Source organism: Crocodylus porosus, unplaced genomic scaffold (genome assembly GCF_001723895.1).
Source record: "Crocodylus porosus isolate Cpor-Errol unplaced genomic scaffold, CroPor_comp1, whole genome shotgun sequence".
NCBI classification, from domain to species: domain Eukaryota; kingdom Metazoa; phylum Chordata; order Crocodylia; family Crocodylidae; genus Crocodylus; species Crocodylus porosus.
The window spans coordinates 15,413,959-15,434,608 of record NW_017728923.1 but is presented as its reverse complement, the minus strand read 5'-3'; the positions used below and the strand labels follow the sequence as shown (position 1 = coordinate 15,434,608).

The 20,650-nt window shown below is 40.0% G+C and overlaps 1 protein-coding gene across 7 annotated transcripts in view; it reads right to left on the bottom strand.

Moving 5' to 3' along the window:
* Window positions 1–14,019, bottom strand: part of CLEC16A (C-type lectin domain family 16 member A) — a 170,178-nt gene extending 156,159 nt beyond the window's left edge. For 5 of the 7 annotated variants that reach the window (XM_019540107.1, XM_019540105.1, XM_019540109.1 and 2 more), the window contains exons 1-8: window positions 13,860–14,019; window positions 11,586–11,719; window positions 9,924–10,072; window positions 6,015–6,120; window positions 4,476–4,541; window positions 3,819–3,942; window positions 1,632–1,806; window positions 602–655 (exon numbers count right to left, since the gene is read on the bottom strand). In XM_019540107.1, coding sequence (XP_019395652.1) covers window positions 602–655; window positions 1,632–1,806; window positions 3,819–3,942; window positions 4,476–4,541; window positions 6,015–6,120; window positions 9,924–10,072; window positions 11,586–11,719; window positions 13,860–13,984 — 933 coding nt within the window. In that variant the 5' untranslated portion in view covers window positions 13,985–14,019. Of the gene's footprint in view, window positions 1–601; window positions 656–1,631; window positions 1,807–3,818; window positions 3,943–4,266; window positions 4,273–4,475; window positions 4,542–6,014; window positions 6,121–9,923; window positions 10,073–11,585; window positions 11,720–11,796; window positions 11,801–13,859 lie in introns of those variants that run through there. The other 2 variants (XM_019540112.1, XM_019540108.1) reach the window with 2 other exon arrangements.
* Window positions 14,020–20,650: the final 6,631 nt, after the last annotated feature.

Here is a 20,650-nt window from a genome sequence, read left to right as displayed (position 1 = left end):
CATGACAGAAAAACAAACAAACAAAAAAAAAAAAATCAATCAACAAACTGATATCCTTTATTCATATTTAGTATTAAGAAAGAGCAAACTAAAATCCTTCCCTATTATCAGTCAAAAACAAATCTGCCTACTTTCAGTCATTAACTGACACTAACAACTTTCTTTCATTAGTGCAATGGAATTCTACACTATATTCTCTACAGCCCTATTCAAACTTGGGCTACTGTATTTTGCAGTATTCTACTTGCACATCAGTTGAATACTATAATCTTTACTCTCTGGTAATATGCTGAGTAGTGTTATTGTGAGCTGTTTTACAGCTGCTGCATTCTGCTCAAAGGTGGCCAGACTTCAGCAATGAAGTAATGGGATTTCTACAATCATCTCCATCTGTCTCAACAGTGTACTAAAAAAAATCTCAAACAACGCTATTTAAAATAAAAGTATTTTTACTTAGTCCATATAATAGCTAGCAAAAAAAAACCTGCTGCAATTTTCTCTAGCTGTTTCAGGTACACTGAGAGAAAAACAATTTATAAACATTGCTGATGCTATTACAAATAATACACTGAAATTAGATTAAATAGATGTAAACACATACTTGTGATAGAAGATAGAGAGAAACTTGGAGACTTATTTTTGGACGCTCCCCACCCTGTGGAAGGAAGAGGACAGTGTGTGTGAAAAATTCTAAATTATAGAAAATTAAAGTAGATACATAATTATGACATTTAAAAAAAAAAAAGAAAAAGTAACCAAATATTTCCTGCTTATATGCATCAGCTCACCTCTAGCTACAAGTTTCCTATATAAGAGCCAGGATCAGACAATTAAAAAAAAAAAAATTCAATTTTTTCCCCTATACAGATCACTTCTAATTCTACTCTTACAGTGAAGGACATGGATAGCAATATCACATTAAAAAAAAAATATTGAAAAATTGTGGGGAGGGGGGAAGAAATATCAGATTATGACTAGAGGCCACTTGAATGCATTTGAGAAACAAAGTCCAAAACCAGCTTTTTTGCTGTCATCTTAGAAGTTCACCTTATCGAAAGTGTGCTTCTGATTCAAATTTTATTGGCCTTAAATGCGTTTAAAAGACTTGTTTAAACAATATATGCTCTTAGCTGCATCAGGTTCTAACACAGTTTGTCAGCCAATGTGTGGGGTAAAAATGAAGTTCTAAAGCTGAATTTACATTTAAACATGGCATTGTAATTTCACTCAAGAATGGCCTTTGGCTTGAACAGACTGCCGTGATAAAACACTTTTTCAGCAAAGGATTTGTTCATACTTAAATGTTAACACCTGACAAACTTCAGGACAATTCTAATCCAAACCTGAACTTGCCGCTCTGTCCCATTACCATCTGCTAGAATTCAGGTGTGTATATTGACTGAAAACCATACTATACTTAGTACATAAAACCTATGTACATCATCTGCATTAAGTTGCTCTCTTTCAATAAGCTATTTAAAAAAGGGTCCTGAGTTACTTAAAATGTATTTCTTGTAAAGTACTTTGATGTACAGAATGTTAATTTGACTTAAGTGATACACGAATTACAGTAAACTATTGAGTGAAAACATTTAGGTAAATCTTAATTATTAATGACAGCTATTTCTTACCTTATCTTGATTTACTAATGAATACACATACAGAGGCAGGAAGAGTCTATTAAGTAAGTGGTCTGTGAGCACATCATTTAAGAATTCACAATTAATAATAAGGATATCATTAAGGTAATGCAAGTGATCAAGATGTTCTGCTACCAAGTCACTCAATTTACCCCTATTTCTGTGCCTGAAAAAGAGAAAGAGATTTAGACATAGCAGTGATAGCAGTGTCATCACAACTAAATGGGGAAAACGGTTGTTTGTTTGCAGGGAGGGCGGGTTGGTTTCGTTTGTTTAGATTTTTTTAAATCTAGGTAACATTCTCGGTAGACCAACTGTCTAATGTTAAAGCCAAAATACTTGTCTGTAGTCCTGGAGACTCAGCTCATGCAGTCAGACTAAAGGAAAATATACAATATGATTTCAGTTTTGGAGATGCAATCCCATAGCAAAGAACAAGATTTTTTAGCATCCATCAAACATGACAAATCAGAGCTACCTTGCAGTATAGCCTTCTCAGACAGCAATCATGAAAGGAACAATTACCATTTTTTTTCAATGATAAAAAGGCAGTAAGAGCATTTTAGTTTTTTTACTGGGTTTATTTCTTTTCTATAACCACAGACAAATGGTACTAATACAACAAGGGGTACTAGAGGAGTTGCAGTTCTGCCAGTTATAATGACAATAAAATATAGGTTGAGAATTGAACACTGTACAGAGCCTAAGTTAATTTTCTAAAGAAGCAATTCAGAAAACTGGCTGGCAACAGGTACAGGCAACCCCCACTTAATGCTGTTTCATTTAGCACTATTTGACTATAACGCTCATTTTAAATTGATACCCGATATCACTTAGTGCTCAGCAAGTTTTGTTATAAATGCTCAAGGTCACCATTTTGGGTCATTAAAAACAACTATGGTCATCATCTTGGGTTGTCAAATACTTTCGGTTTCACTTAACACTCAGTTTTTCAGGAACCAATTAAGAGCACTAAGTGGAGGCTGCCTGTATATGTACCAATGAAGAGGTAAACAGGGCCACGTATCAGCTGCTCTATGAGTAATGAAAGGCCTCTATGAAGTCTGGCTAAAAGCTACTGTGCTTTGTCTGTCATCTACAGCTGGGTAAGAATGTGCATACGTGCAGTTACCACGGAGAAGCTGTGAGGTAGTAATTCGCTTTTACTTCATAGTACTAGTTTGTGTACCCACACCTTCAGACAGCAAAGTCAAGTATCTAAAAGGAGACTGAATTCTAACACTAAAAAACAGAAATAGTCCTGCGTATCTTTTACATATTTAAGTAGTTTATACATTGAACTCCAGCTGTATCCTTTAGAACAACTGGAATAAGGAGTAATATTTTGAATACATCATTTATGTACAAGATTCTTCTTGCAAGGATTCCCAGCATGACCTACATGCTGTGTTAAGCTGGCTTTTACTCCTCAGACCAGGTGAAGAACATTTTGCATTCTAAAGCTTGTCTAACTCTATTCCAACTATGTAGCTGGTCCAGCAAAAAATAACACCTGGCTAAGTACAGACAGTCAAAAAGCTTAAGGATGAATCAATTTAATGTTTGCAGGTTAATCTAAACCGCACAGATTGAACCAATAAGCAAGTGAACAGACACCTGCTTTTGATTCTAGAAATGGAGCCATGTGCCTGCAGTGGCCCAGACCAGACGCCAGGGGGCACTAAAGTACACATCCCTGCTTGAATGGAGCAGACAGCTTGTGCCAAAGTTAACCAACCACACCCTGCAAGGGGGGATTTGTGGGGGAGGTGCAAAACATCCTGGAATGCTGGCACACAGAGTTAAACTTGAATCTGGAGGGGATCTGGGACAGAAGTTCAATAAACCAATTTAAACTAAATCAGTTAAGTATGATACTACATTTATCCAGGTATATCTTAAACTGGTTTCACCCATTTTGAAAGTGGTTTATGTGCACTGAACTTCCGCTGTGTTACAGATTTGAACTAGTTTCTCATCACTTATATTAGTTTATGCTTAACTTCTACCCTTAACCCCTAAGAAACCTTTGCCTTTCATTACCTATTAAGAATTAGACTCAGGATCCTACCAGTATGCAGCTTAGCCTTGATCATTTCATATAAGGAAATAGGGATTTTCAATGTATACAGGAAAAGTACTACTACTATTCAATAAACAGTATTTGTAAAAACTTACTCTTCATCAGTCTGCACACAGTTATCCAGTTCTATAACATGGCTTCCAATAAACCAAACGAGGTTGGAGAAGTAAGGGACAGCAGTTTTATCTCGAATGTAATGCAGCATAGGCTGGTTGTCCACTGAATAGAAAATTTAAATACAATCAGTTTCAAACGTTAATATTTGAAAAAAGCTATAAGAAAGATACCTTTGAGTTCTGGCTGCATGCTAGCTTTTCATGTGTACGCACCTGGGTTTAACTTATGCACAAAACGGGTATCTCTGAAAGTCTGACATAACTTAACACTAAATGAGTATTAAAATACTAAGAAGTTATTTTTACACTGATATGAAGATAAACAATGCGCAGTTCAGAACAATTAGTCTTCAAGTAAATTGCTTTTTAAAAAAGACAAGTGTAAGAATAAAGCAATCATACTGAAAGCCAAACTAATTAGACTTACATGACACTGCATTAAGGAACACAGGAATCAAATCATCAGTGAAGGAAGGGCAAGAAAAACAGACAACAGTTAATAGGATTAGGAACTGGGATGGTGATACATCCTCCAAAAGGGTTAAATAGCTAAAAGCAGGAATTATCTAAACTAAAAGACACAGGTTAGAGAGTGTTAGATCAGAAAATTTTCAAACTGATAGAAAATTATGAAACCTGCAGGTTTGATAGTTGTGCTTTTCAAATTCAACCCTCGTAGCACTCCAACATTCAATTTAAACTCTAGACAAGAACATTTTCATCAAAAAACTTTTTCTTTAAATTTAGGAAATGTACACAAATAAGTTACGATGTTTATCAAGCTTAACTGGTTTTGTATTAGCTGGCTCATGTTCAGAAATTTTTATATACATGTAAAGTAAGGAGAAAGAGCGAGCGTGCATGAAAGAGCGAACACAGCATGATTCCTGCTTGCAGAACATATAGAAAGAACCACATTTTGCTCAGACACCAACACCACTGGAGTGTTCATAAAAAGAAAAAGCACTGATGGTATCCGGCAACTGCAGTTCTATATCAAACAATTCTCCCCTGCTTTTTATGATTTAAGTGGGCGCTTATACTGTAGTATTCAGAAAAAAGTTCTGCAGTCAGTGGGGCTTCATTACATTAATACTATAAATGTCATTTTACTTCCTCCATAAGCTTATCTATAACCAACTGGAATGTTTCTGTTACTGGATATGCTGTATTTGAAGGCAACACACACTGGCAGGAAACAAAATGGATTCGTTTCATCAGTTATTGCTCAAAATTAGAAGGCTCACCAAAGAGCCATTGCCACATTTGTTTTATATCTGAAAATATACTAGGAAATAGCAATATTTGAATCTTCTCTTCAGTGTGTGCACAAATGAAATATCCACCAATTTCTAGCAGGCACAGTAATCTGTTTTTATGTAATTAGACTTAGTCCTAAAGATTTTTTGTTTTCAACTTAGATGTGAAAAGCTGATTAAAATGGTATAGGAAATAAAAAGACTTATATGAATGTTAATCACCATACAGGTCACACTCCAAAGCATGACTTGTGCTAGAGGCAGAATTTGAAGACTTCCTTATCTTTCACGGACTGCACAGATGAGCTTACAAAGGACTGTTGGGTTTTTTGTTTTTTTTTTAAAGTGTTCTGTTATGGAATGCACAAACACTAGACTAGATGACAGAAGGGGATAGATTTCTTTTGTACCTTCAATAGTTTTTGTGCACTGATTATACTAATGAGCGCAAGAATCAGATTTACTACCCAAAAGGGGAATCAATGTTGTTTCGGGCATACAAATTTGACATTGAATGAATATTTTGACAGGCAATGCATAATGTTAAAGCGCAATATTCTTAAGGGAATCATACTTTCAGTAGAACAGTAAGAGTATGACCTCTACTGGCTGTAAAGGTGAATTTTCTTGAGTATTTTGTTTTTGACTGTTTCCTGTATCAAGGACAAAATATTAGTACCAGTATTTCTATAATGTAACTGCAGTGCTTATTTGTAGTACTTTTATAAAGATCAAAACATGCATTTAAAGCATACTTTTCATGCATGTTAAAACATACTAAAAGCTGAACCCGACAAATCAGGGGCTGTTTTTAGTAAACCTGAGACATGTTTAATAGTTAACATTACACTTGGTTACACAAAGATAACATTAAGTATATAAACTATATACAAGTTTTCTGATTTACAAAACATACCTTTGTAGACATTTAAAGTTATAGTTCTGACAGCAATTCTAACCATGCTTTCTGGATGGTTAAAAAATTTAATAGCCTCTGTATACAGGGCAAAATCATTAGTGTGCTGAAATAAAACAGAAACATTGTGAATTATCTTAACAAATATTCAATACTCTGCTACACTTTTATCTGAAAAGGTTACCCTCCCAAGAAACTGCTAAAATATATAAATAATGTAATGATGCAAATAAAAAAACTGCCTGTGTGATAATCTTACTGCTCATCACTAACAATGCAAAACCAGTTTTAAACATCAGCTGGGTGTTTAAGCAATATTTAAACAAAAAACATTAACATTAAAAAAAAATTAATAAAATTAACTACTATCTTTACACAACAACTTCATTGCATCATAAGAACACTGACGCCCTCTTCTGGTAATAAGCAGTATGTGGAGAAATACAATGTTACTAGAAAAAAGTTCACCTTTAAACCCCAGTCCTGCAAATGAAGCAGAATGGATGCCTTTCCTGTACTTATTTCTACCAACTTCATACATGATTTATTTACAGGGATCCAACTGCAAGATTAGGATCGATTTATTCAGTTATAGACAAAATAATTCTAGGCGGATAGCATATATTTAGATTTAAAAAGTTAATGGTACATTTGAAGTTTAGCAGCGTTGCATGTCATAATTCTGAGATGTGATGTTTATCGTTCAAATATAGCAGGCAACTCAGGGTAGCTCTTATTAGACAAGATTTCAAATTTAACACCAACATTTAGTAACTTAAGTTAATTTGAATATACGTATATAAAAAGTCAAAGAGAGGTTTTGTAAAATGTGTGTAATATAAACACACTTATAAATGGAAATGTGACTGCAATATTTTAAAAACTTTTTAAAAATGCTTTAAATCTAGTTATTTTAGTTTATACTGTATTTTACCAAAATAAATAGCACGAAATTGAAAGAATTCATAACACCAAAAGCTTATCATCTCTGTTGCACTGTACTTCCACTTAAATTTCTAAAGCTATACTTTTTAAAAATCAGAAAAGCTGGTCATAGGCTAAGATTAAAGTGGCTTCTCTCTCACTTTTCAAAATGTCAGCACTTGCTAGCACTTATAAATGCCTCTTAAAACTACTCAAAAGTATGCAGTATCACCTTTCTTACTTTGTAAAAAAAGATTCAGTCTAATAGTAATAACAATGACAGCAAATCACTAAGACATCTGGGAGTAATACAGACAGCAATTTAAAAAAAAACGTTAAATATCACATGCCCTTTGCCAAAGCCTACTGATTTCTATATTAAGAACAGTGTTTAAAATTAATTAATTCAGGTTGCGATTTCATCACAGAGCCCAGAGAGCTTAGCATGAGCACCTCTGTGGGTGTGTCTACATATGCAATCAATGCGCACAAAAATTCTGGACTTATTGTTCTGAAGTTTTCCTCCCAGGCAACACATTTGAAAATGCACCCAGGAGCAAAGAAGAACAAACTTGGGAGCAATCAGCTCCCGAGTTTATTCATGTACAGTCCATTGAACCCAGTCAGAGCAATGCCTAGGGCTGCTCCCACCACTCTCAATGTGCTGTGGAAAGGCTGACTGGGGCATAAGGGTGCTTCAATGCATGGGGTAGCTGGCAGGCAATCCCCGCACTGAAACACCCTTCCACCCCAGCCAGCCCTTCCAGCACCTACACACACGCTGTTATACATGAAAAAGAGCAGGATAGTACTTGTATTTACAAGTACCTAATTAGCCCATTAGTGCCCAATTAAAGCTGCTTACATACCAACTCAGAGTTGCACCAGAAGCCATCAAACAGTTGCTTGCACTTTACCCGGCAGCTACTGTGTACAACAAATCCCTTGCCTATGCCGCAGACCACACATTCTGCTGCACACTATAAAGTTTTGCCAACAGAATTTGAGTTCTATCAGTAAGTTTGAGTTCCTCTGTACTCAAAACTCCCTGTGGTGGCAGACCTCAGCTCTACCAGCAGAGTTGCTTCATCCTGCTGAACCGAACAAGGCTTGTATTGAAAGGCCTGCACAACTAGGCAAACACCAGCAAACTAGCCAATTTCTTGTTGTCAAATTAGTCTACCATGTTCTTAGACTGTATGTGTTAATGAAGAAAGAGTGAAAACATATTTTTCTTTTTCTGAAGTTACGTAACAGGACTACTAGGATATTGTGTAGGTTTTATGCTTATGAATATCTGTGTGACAATGCCACACCTGCAACATCTGTAAATCATTTCATTATAACCGTAACTGTCCTGTCAGACCAACCTGGTGGCCTTCTATGACCAAGTCACAAAATCCTTGGACGCAGGCGTTGCGGCATCTTTCTGGACTTTAGGAAGGCCTTCGACACTGTCTCTCACCCCATTCTCCCCAAGATGTGGGGAGAAGTGAGCACGCAAGAAGGGAGCATGCTAGAAGGGAGGGACAGGCTCCAATTGAATCTGGACAGGTTACAGGGGTGGGCGGATGAGAATATGATGAGATTCAACACTGACAAGCGCAGGGTACTGCACCTAGGGAGAAAGAACCAGCAGCACACCTACAGGCTGGGGAACTCCCTTCTAGTCAGCACAGAGACAGAGAAGGATCTTGGTGTCATTACTGATTTCAAAATGAATATGGGCCGCCAATGTGGGGACGCGGTCAGCAAGGCTAACCGCACCTTGTCATGCATCCACAGATGCATCATGAGCATGTCCAAGGAGGTGATCCTCTCCCTCTGTGTGACACTGGTCAGGCCGCAGTTGGAGTATTGCATCCAGTTCTGGGCGCTGCACTTCAGTAGGGATGTGGACAACATGGAGAGGGTCCAGAGGAGGGCCACTCACATGACCAGAGGGCAGCAGGGCAGGCTCTACGAGGAGAAGCTACAGGACCTGAACCTGTTCAGCCTCCACAAGAGAAGGTTGAGAGGGGATCTGGTGGCCATCTGTAAACTGGCCAATGGAGACCAGTAGGCAACGGGAGAGTCCCTGTTCCCCCCGAGCACTACCAGGAGTAACAAGGAACAAAGGCCGTAAGTTGACATAACAGATTCAGGCTAGATATCAGGAGGCACTACTTCACAGTCAGGGTGGCTAGGATCTGGAACCAACTTCCAAGGGAAGTAGTGCTTGCTCCTACCCTGGGGGTCTTTAAGAGGAAACTAGATAGACACCTTGCCAGGGTCATCTCACCCAGCATTCTTTCCTGCCCATGGCAGGGGGTCGGATTTGATCATCTGCTCAGGTCCCTTCCACCCCTACCAACTATGAAACTATGAAACCGGTATTAGAAATGTTAAATACATCATTTATAGTACAATTGTTAGTAGAAAGATTTCCCCATGTTTCTGATAAATGTATATGGAACATCATTCTGAAATAATTACTGAGCTTTCAGCCAAAAACTTATTAGGAACTACAGAGTCAGGAATTTCAATCAGTTTACAAACATAAATTGATGCCCATTGACTTTGGTTATCTTTATTAAAAAAAAAAAAAAACAACTCCACACTCCAAATTAAAGCTGCCATTTGACGGAGCCTGCAGATCTCATGTCATAATGGGGTTTCTAAACTTCATCAAGACCCAAGCCTGGAATAAATGCACCAAAGCAACTTTTTCAGTAGTATTACAGTGCAAGATCTGAAAGTAATACAAGTATTTCAGGGCATGGACAACCGTTTGTACAATAAGGTACTAGTACCTGGAGCTCTGCACTACCATAATTTTAAACTATGGCTAAATGGGAAAAGAAATCTAGGTAGGATACAGAAATGCTCAGACATATGGATGAAAATGGTGAAACATGGATCTACAGCAGTTCAGTATTAGGCACCTCCTCCGTTTTCATTTATTGTGTCTAGAAAATCTTATCAAGAACACTAACAGCCACTTACCTCATTGTAAAAAAAATGTACAGTGTGATTATTGAGTTTTAGAGAAAGAGTTTTCAAAAATGATATATAATAGGCCATGATCTCCTCATCAGAAAAGTCAAATTTGTGCACGATGATGGAATTTACATAGTTATTGGAGAGCAGATAATCTGAAATGAAGAATTGTAGCACAAATCACCATAATGGATAAACATTAAATTAGTCTGTAATGTAAATGATATGCCTGACAATGAAAAGCACTATATAAAAAAGGGTAACCTAGCAGTAGTTAAATCTTTGCTTAACAATTAAATATCCCTATTTTTATGCCTAGCAACAGAAATTAAGACTTTGAATCAGGGGCGCCAAACATGGGGCCTGCAGAGTCCCGCCACCTGGCCCCTGGTGCCTCCCTTGGGTCTGATCAGACCCACATGGGGCACAGCACACACCAGTGCTGTGGGAATGGTGAGCAGGCTGGATCAGGCTCCTGGACCCTTCCCCCAGCACACCTTCTCTAGCAGCTGCACCAGCCGCTGGAACCTGCACTCTGTGTGGTCCCTGGAACAGCTGGAATGGGCACCACATGCAACACAGTCCAACCAGAGGAGCAGCTGTACTGCATGTGATGGCCGCCTTGGCTAGCCTGCACTGCATGCAGTGCCTGCTCTGGGACATGTGGTGCACACATCCAGTCTGGGACCTGCACTGCACATAATGTTTACAGGTACCATGTGCAGCACAGATCTTAGACTAACTGCACCAAACACCATATACAGCTCACTCCTGGACCCGCCGAGGTCAACCATCATGTACAGCAGTCTGGCCAGGGTGGCCACCACGTGCAGCACAGCTGCTACTCTGGACAGACTGTGCTGCAAGTAGTGCCAGTTTCAACCACTCTTAAGATCTGTGCCACACAGCACAGGTTCCAGGCTGGCTGGAGTGGCTACCAGATTAAGTATACTGAGGGAGGAGAAGGATGAGTTTCTTTCAAAAATGCTGCTCTGAGTAATACTAATGTGCTTCTGCACCAAATTCCTACAAAAGACTTCCATAGGCAAGGTTAAAATGGAAACAAAATATACTTCCATCTGTATTTTTGCTTATATAAGCTACAAGACTTTGTGGCTGGTAATCAAATCTTTAGACCAATTCTTTCACCTTCCATATTACACATCCCCAAAAGCGTGGATTATTTCTGCTTGCCACTTGCTGCTGCTCTTAAGCAAGTGTTGGCATTTCCTTGTCATCTTAAACTTTTAAAGGGACACTGAACTTAACGTGGTGTTTTGTTGGAATGCCAGCTCCATCCATCAAAACAACTCCAAAATGAGGTTTTGTTCACTGAAAAATGCTCTCTCAGTAAGAGCAAAGCAGACATTTTAGGCCCTACCTAACCAGTGACTTTATGGTTTATTTTAAATAGCCCCTTTAAAAACGTGGAGCTACTATATTTTTTCCAACAGTACAAGCCAAAGGTTACTGCACTGCTGGAAACTCGTATGCAAACTGGAAACTAATTTTGAAACAGACTTCAGAATGAAATTGTAATGGATTTACAGTGCTATCAAAAAAACACAGCAAGTTCAAGTTAACAAAATGAAAATAGATTAGACCATATACTCAGGATTTAAAATTTGCTTAATAATCAAAATTTAGCTTTCAATGAGGAGTTCTTACAGAGTGAAGTTTCATGACTAATATTCTCAAAGAGGATGTTCAAGGTCTGCAGCAGCTGCACACACACATAACGACCAGATTTCTGACGCAGTATGTTTAGGAAGAAAACAAACATGTTCTTCTCTAAGAAAAAGCTAGAAAACAATAAAGAACTTGTATTAATTCATTACCTATATTTTGTTTGTTTGAATCCTTACCTAAATTTGACAACTTAAATACTGTGTGTTTGTAAAACTCTTAAAAATCGCAACCATTAACCAGTTCAAACAAAAGTAGCTTCTTGAAAACTAAACAAATAACCAAAAAAACAAAAAATCACTAAATGCAAATTATGTGATGTTTAAAATACAAAAGATCTAGTAGTTAAGCAACTTATCAATGTTTAATTTACTGAAAAAAGTCAGCTGAAAAAAAAAAGAAAAAATCAGGATGTGCAATGAAAAGTGATTCACAAAAAAAAGATGGATTGATCTTAGCATAACAGGTATCTAGATATTCCACCCCAGTATTAAAAATCTGTCAAAAATTGGTTGGACATTGTGTTGTTGCACATATTTATATACAATTTAGTATTGCAGTGGCATTCACCAAGACCAAATTCTACAGACAATTCTCAAGCTATTTATTCACAAATCTTCTAGTTTTATAAGATATTAGAATGCATTTTCCCTAACCTAAGAAAAATGGAAAAAATGTTTGAGTAAACCTGCTTCTCAACTAATCACATACACTCTGCAATTAGAGAGCAATGATAAATTGCTCAATAGTTTATTCAATCTTTTTCACATTAACACCTAAAGTAGTGCTAGGGAGTATTTCAACAGGCGCAATTCTGCTAATATTTCCATGCTACTAATTTTGAAAGCACCCCTCGCAATTAAGACTAAAGACCTGAACATTATAGCCTTCATTTTGTTACCCCCTTTAACAGCAGTTGTAACAACACATTTTCAATTTAAATCCACAGGATGCTGTTAATGCCAAGCATGTTACTTTAACGTAGATTTGCTTTTCAAGTGAAAAGAATTACAATATTTATCATTATATTAGCAACAATTCAGTTTCAGCAGAAGAGTATGTACTTTGTCCACCTTTACAATTTTACTTCTAAATAAGATCTTTTTACAAACTACTTGTAAGGCTCTGCCCTAAACTTCTGCAAAATACAGAATCTGAAGATGAATTACATGATGGCAAACACCTGGAACTTTAAATATAATTAGAAGAGCCTTCCACGCTAATATTTTTTTTTAAACTATTATGGTTTAAAGCTACCTCATTTATCATCTAAATATCAAGCCCAGTTCTGATTAAATAAAACTAAAAACTGTCTCTGCTGTCTACCTGTAACTGCAGCTGTATGCAGGTACTCCCTCCAGATTGCACTTATTTTTATCAGACTTTAAACCACAACAGTCAAGCAATAGACACATGGCAGACAAAAAAAGGCATCACAGTTTGAATTCTCAGCCTGTTGCTTTAAAACTCATTTATTAATCCCATATTAGTAGGACCCATATTAAAGAAAACCCAATCTTTTCTTTCTGATAATCATGACACATCATGATCACAGCAGGAGTGAGAGAAATGAATGGCAAAAAAATTATAATGAAGGCCACCATGTGTAACACCAGATGCTTCACTTAATTTGTCAGCTGATAAGGTTAACTGACAAAGCAAGAAACAACCATAGAGGTTTTATAGGATTTTCTAGACTCGAATCAAAAGGGTCACTTTGATTAAAGTCTCTGTTATACTATACCTTTGTTTTCATTCTATCTGAAAAAAATAAAGGGTTTGTTATGAAGTTCCCCTAGATCAGAGCTCTTCAGCCATTTGCCCCAGCAAGGGATCAGAGATGCTCCGTTCACCAGGACACCTCTTGGGGTAACAAGAAACAATGGTCACAAACTGACAGAGAGCAGAATTAAGCTAGGTATCAGGAAAAACTTCTTCATGGTAAAAGCGGCCAAAATTTGGAACGGGCTTCCAAGGGAGGTGGTGCTTTCCCCTACCTTGGGGGTCTTTAAAAGAAGGCTGGATAGGCATCTGGCTGGGGTCATCTGAGCCCAGCACTCTTTCCTGCCCAGGCAGGGGATCGGACTCAATGATCTGTTGAGGTCCCTTCTGACCCTAGCATCTATGAATCAATGAATCTAAGAAAATACCTCCTATATATGAAATACCAACCATTTCCAGATCTTCTGATCAACAACTGTATTATTATTATTATTATTGATAATAACAATGATAGCAAAGATTTAAAGCACTTACTCAAACACTGAACTGTCATTCTGATCACCCCATATAAGGATCTCAGTTATGGAACGAATAGTCTCTACTAATAGATTCCGGTTATGATCCGTTACCGTGGTATTTTTGGTCAAAACATGATACATATACCTAAACAAAAAGAAAGTTGTAAATATTAAATATAAGAATAGCAACTAATATTAGACTCTGATTTTCACACTCCTTTGCACATGTAATATAGTAAGTACCCTGTAGTATTGTTTTCCTACAGTCAATAAAACAAGGAGAATTTCTTTTTTTTTGGCTAGTGCAGCCAGTGATTTATGGAAGACTACTATTTGTATTTTATTTTAAAAAGGATCCAAGTGAAATAGAGCATGGAATGCAAATGTATAAAGTGCAGGTGGCAAACAAAAACTATCAGAATGATAATGAATGCAGTGCACCTTCTAAATGCCAATGACTAAGTACAGCAAACTTTATGATTATGTAAGCTATTTGCCCAACGTGTTTGTTATTGTGATAAAGAGGATTTCTCAGATGAATACTTGAAAGTCAAACAACAGCAGGGAAAACAGTTTTCTGGAGAAAGATACTAATTCTAAAAAATGACATGTACGCTTCAACTAAATTGCTTTATGCTTGATTATTAAGTGATGAAAAAAATAAATGATATTTTGAATCCATGAAGAAGGATTTATCCAGACTGGCTGAGTTTAGATGCTACCTAAGATGAGGTAGCTTCCAGCTCAGATGTCTGAATTGAAAAGCTAGATGGAAGACGGTTAGATGTGTATTCTGACCCAGATATAATATTCTGGAACCCTCATAATCTGCACAACTACTACCAAGTAACTTGCAGGGAAATGAAGCATTTTATGCTGACTCCTTTTCATCGTACATTATTTTTGTAGAAGACTTTACAGCCAATTCAAAGCATCTGGGAAATGTTGAACGGTGTAACATTTTGCCTGAAATCTCTCCAATTTTATTTATTTATTTGCTAAATTCAAGGGATTATTCATGTGGAATGCCAGGGTTTCTTCTGAAAACAAACTGAGTGCCCGTGGAGCCCCAGTTGCAACCAAAGCCACAGCCTGGCACCCCAGCATCTCCTGATATTCTCAATTTCATTGAGCAGCAACGTGGTTCAGAATAAAGACTGAGGTTCAGAAATACTATGTTAGTGTTTCAAAAAAAAATTTTTTTGAAATGTCCTGTATACTAGAAATTCCAAGTTTTAGTTCAAATCATTGCTTTCTGTACATACCATTTCAGAAAAAAGCAAGCAATAATTGTACCTGCAGACACAATACTATTAGAACAATTATTCTGTAATAATTTGCATCCAAAATAAATGGCAAAGTCTTCTCCATGTGGAATAAAACCCTTTGAGTTTAAGGTGTTCAGTTAGAAGAGGATAATAGTGCACTATTTACATACATTCAGCTTTTACAAGTCGAATAAGCAATATCTAAAGTACGAAATCTGTAGACAGATGCATCTGTACATATAAGAATTTATTTAAATGTGTATAATTACACTTAAAAAAAACCAACAAAAGCCCAATTCTGTGGGGAAAATTAGTCTTATGCTGATCAGTACAGAGAGCAAAAAAAAAAAAAAATCACAAGCTATTGTATTACTTTGCCCCAAGATTCTCTAAATTGAGAAGCATTTCCCAAAAGCTTAAAAACAATTCATGCAGAAGGCTTAACATGACTTGAAATACACTCAATTTGAAAACTTTTTAATCTGTTATGGTGGCAAGGGCTTTACATCAGTGGTCACCAACCAGTCGATCCCAATCAACTGGTCTATCAGAGAGGGCCTGACAGTGGATCTTAGTCATGACTGGGCTGAGCATCACCCCCTGCCACCGAGGCCAGGCTGGGCAAATGGGACGATCCCTCTCTGTGCCCCCTCACACCAGGTGAGTGGGAAATGGAGAATGTAAATGGGGGTTATTTCATAAAGTTATACCTGTCCTTTCTGTAGCCAGTGTGACTACAATTAAAGTCTGCAGCTGTTTAACTGGGTCATTTGCAATTAAATTTCCTAGTATGAAGAAAAGCTTGTAACGCAAGCTCCAAACAAAAGCTGGTGCCTTGCTCCCAAGCTACACCTTTATTTATCCAATTAAAATTTCATGAGGAGGTATGTGCCAACATCCAATATCAAAAACACACTAACCATTGTTTGGGGAAAGTTTTTAAAGCTTATCTTTTCATAATGTTAACTCTTCAGTCAATCAATAGAACTTCTTTGTTAACTTCATTCCTACATGTTTCAGTTGTTTTTGTTTTTGTTTTAGCTTGGAAATGAGAACTGCAGAAGGGGTCAAAGTATCATGGGCATAACCCTCCACTACTGAAGCTAATAAGAGATTCTGCCACTGAATGTGCAAGAAAGGTCGAACTGGGCCCCAATTAAATCTCTCTAAGAAACTGGTAAAGTTGAGAGCGTGTTTCAGCAACTTAAAAGGTAATAATCAATATATGGATGTTGTGCAAATTAATGTTTATACTATACATGGTATTTGATAAAACACACTAACACCAGGGATCCTATAGTAACACCCCGTAAAACACGGATTTTCTCTTTTGAAGGAGAAAACCGTGGAAATTGTGAGTTTCCCCTTTCAGGCTGGCAGAGTTCCAGCCTGCAGGGAACTGTGGGAGTAGGAGGACAGGCAGGGGGCACCATGTGCATGTGTGCACATACAGGGGAGGGCTGGGGCTGCTACCCAGCCCAGGTGGTGTGTGGGGCTAGAAGGCTGGAATGTGTGGCCTCAGGACCTGGGCAGGGAGCAGGATGGGGCCACAGGCAGGTCATCCAGGGGACAGGTTGGCTCCCCACCGCTGCACGCATTCCTGGGGAGCCATGGGGGGGAACAAGACCCCCAGATCTGTGTGGGGCAGGTGCAGGCTGTGGGCTCAGGGCTTCTCACCCTGCTGACCTCCCCCTGGAGCCTCCACAGCCCAGCTGGCAGAACCAGCACAATAGGGCAGGGTGGGGAAGCTCAATATAGCAAGGGGTTCCCAACAGCGGGGACAATGGCAAGCCTCCCCCAGCTCGGTGGGCAGCAGTGGGGCTGGGGGCCGGGGCTTGCAGTGGTGGTGCCCAGCCGTGCTTTGCCCTGCTGTACCGGGTCCCACCTGCTGGGCTATGCAGCCACAAAAGGAGAGCAGCAGGACGAGGAGCCCCAAGCCTACAGCCTGCACCTGCCTGGTACACAAATCTGGGGGGCACATGCCCCACATAACCCACACCAGGAATGCGGATAGCAGCAGGGACCCAGACCCCTGAGCCTGCAGCAGGCAGCTCACACTCACCTCCCCCCCATGGGCTATGTTTGGGCTGTAGCGCCCATGGGGGGAGAAGCCAGGCCCTGCACTCCACTGCGCCACAGCAGCTGCCACCTCCCACAGGCAGCAGCCAGGGCTCAGGCAATACTACGTGGGGTAGGGAGATGCAGACCAGAGTCCCTGGCCCCATAGCCCTGGCAACTGGAAACCAGCTTCAGCAGGGCTGGGAGAGTGGCAGGGTGAGGGGCACCAGCAGGTTGCAAGGGGCTGTGGGTGTTAAGTGAGGGGCAATAGCATGGACACGGCACCAGCATCAGGGCTGCTCAGTGCCACAAAGCAGTGGGGGTGGACAGCTACAGCTGGACCTGCATCCTGGTGAGCAAAGGGGGCAGGGGAAGCTCTGATTTTCCATGATAAAAAAAAAACACAAAAAAAAAAAATCAAATGCCAAAACTGATAGGTATTTAGAAATTATTTTATTATAATGACTGAGGCACTGATAGGCTTCCAAATTGCTTTAAAATTCTAAATATATCAATAAAACATTGTGTTCAACTGATATCTATGTATATAGTGGCATTTCATTGTAATCACAGAAAAATACAGATTTTGGGAGGTGAGGAGGTATTAATCAGAGAATGCACTATTTTTTTTTTAAACAGAGAAGACCAGGATCGGTGATTAATACACACCAAGTTGACAAGTCAAGCTTGAGAAGTTAGGAAATGCCTGGAAATGCCAGAAAAAGTGTCCATACATACTTAATTTAGTCAAAGTATGTGTATCACCATATACTCTTCAGTTATATAATTGCATGACTACTTTCCACTGGACTCTTGTCATTTAATACACAGGAAAGACTGTGCTCAGGAAGTGAATCAGAGGAATAAGTCAGTCCCCTGTCTTTTTAATTTGTTAACATGGTAAGGGACCAGATCACAGGAAGTGTTTACTATATAACTACTGGAATGTGTATGCAACATTATGCAAGAGGATCACTGTTGGGAAACAAACCAGAGGCAACAAATGGTTCCAGATAAACACCCCCTATGCAAAAGAGATCAGAAGTTTACAAGACAATATTTGTGCTATTACTTGTGTAAAATACCTATTCCAGGCAATAGCCAAAGTTAAACAGTTGTCTTTACAGCTGGAAAGCTTAAGAAAATCATTAGAGCAGCAACTGTTAGTGAGCTGTTCATGGAAGAACAAGCTGATGAGCACCACAATGCTTGAATCAATTATTTTCTAGGGGTGCACTGATAGAGATTTTTGGGGACGAGACTGATAGCTGATATTTAAGGAGGCACATCACCTGATACTGATCCGATTTCTGATACAGCTGCCCCCAGCTGGTAAATCTGGTGTGGTGGAAGTGGGGAGGGAAGGGGCGTGGTGGCGGTGCAGATTCCCATGGTGAGGGAGGGGGCAGGGACAGGCACTGCTGAGACGGGGTGGTGGAGGGAACTAGAGCCGCAGCTCACAGCAGTAGGGGGAGGTGGCTCCTGACACTTCTTGCACCCCAGAAGGGCGGGGAAGCAGGGTGTGGCCCCACAGATCTGCGTGGGGTAGGCTGCAGCCAGGGCTCAGAGCAGCAGGGGCTGGGCTCAGAGCAGGCACTGGCAGTGCTGGGAGGAGGCTGCATCCACCCCAGATTTTGCCACTGCTCCACTCCCAGCACCGCCACTGCCAGCTGCCCGTCACAGCCCTGGCTCTTTCCGGCACATAGGTGGAGGCAGGGTGTTGAGCCAGGGCTGTAATGAGTGGTTGGTTGTGGTGGCACTGAGAGTGGAGCAGCAGCGAAAATTTCAAGCGAATGCAGCATCCTCCCAGTGCTGCCAATGCCTGCTCCAATCCCAGCCCCCACCGAGAAGAGCCCCATGCAGCCCCAGCTGTAGCCTGCCCCATGCAGATCTGGGGTCATATGCCCTGCCCTGCCCTGCCCTCCCGGGATGCAAGCAGCATTAGTAGCTGCCTTCCACACCACACCCCCACCCCCACAAGCCATGGCTCCATCCCCCTCCATCCGGGCAGCACTTGCCCTTGCCACCTCCCTCAATGCATGGGGCATTGATCTGCCCCTCTCCACATCCCTTCCCTCCTCCCTCCCCTTCCACCACACCAAACTTACCAGCTGGAGGAAGCTCTCCATACTGCCTGGTCTGTTCATCACTGCTTGAGGGCTACACTGTGGCCACACGCAGCATGGGCATTTATCAGCCGCATCAGGCCAACATTCGATACATAACTTGAGTAACATGAAATATATAAAGTGTAGGGTCACACAATGGGCTATGAAGTTGCTTATTCAATGACTAAAATTAATCCTGTGAACTGAATGAGGCAAGAATAGAATACTATTCTGTCATGAAATATGACATAATAGTACTATACATACAAGCAGCTAAATTAAGATTGCATGAGCTGTCCGGTATCAGCTGTATCTTTTACAGCCGTGTTTTTGATTTCATAGACGTTAGGGCTGGAAGGGACCTCGGAAGATCATCCAGTCCAGCCCCCCTCCCCACCCCCCACCCGAAAGGCAGGAAGTGATGTTGGAGCTGCAAGTGCCTCCAAGTTTCATCCACTGTTGTAGCAACACGTTTTTTGAATCTGCGCCCTACTGAAACATGGAAGCTGAAGTTGCGCATATGGGACTTCCATTCAGTACTTCTAAAGAAGGGGCAGGCAATTATTTCAGCTGTAGGGCAGCTTAATGAATTTTGCCAAGCTATCAAGGCCCACGTGGATAGCCCCACTCTTTGACAGATGCCCCATGCCCTGGTCGCTATCTTGGGGCCAGAAGTTCCACCCTCTAATCCCTGACCTTTGCCACCAGAAGTCCCTCCCCTTGTCCCCTCAAGTTCTCCTTTCAGCAAGGGGGTTTACAATCTCAGAACCAGAAAATCATCAAATTATAGTCTAAAAATGAAACATCTACTACAACATTCATTAATTTGATTTCAAAAGATATTTTTGTCCTGATTTACATGCGTTCGTGTAGTGTACACAGAGATATTGTCTAATAACTTAAAATGAAGTCTTACTCTTGTATATTGGGGGAAGGGGGGAATGGGTATAGGTTTGCAGGGGGCTGTGGGCATGTGTATCCGTGTATGTGGAGTTTAGAGAAGGGCCTGACCAGCTGAATCCAGCCAACAGACCAGATCCAGCCAGTGGACTGTATTTTACCCACCCCTGTTCTAAAGCAGTGTTTCTCAACCTGCGGGTTGCAAGAATATATAAAAGGACTGTGAACAAACTTAAAAAAATACATCAGCAAACTGAAGAAATGGATTCTCCTTTAAAGGAGAAAAAACATGGAAAACCATGGTTTTTCCCTCGCAGGCTGGCAGTTTCAGCCTGCGAGGGGCTGCTTGGGGCTTCCTCTGCCTCACAGACACCCCTGCCCCACACACTGGGGGCCTGGGGTCTGGATGGGTCTGGGTACAAAAAAAAAAAAAGAGGTTGAAAACCACTGTTCTAAAGGAATAGAGCCCAAGT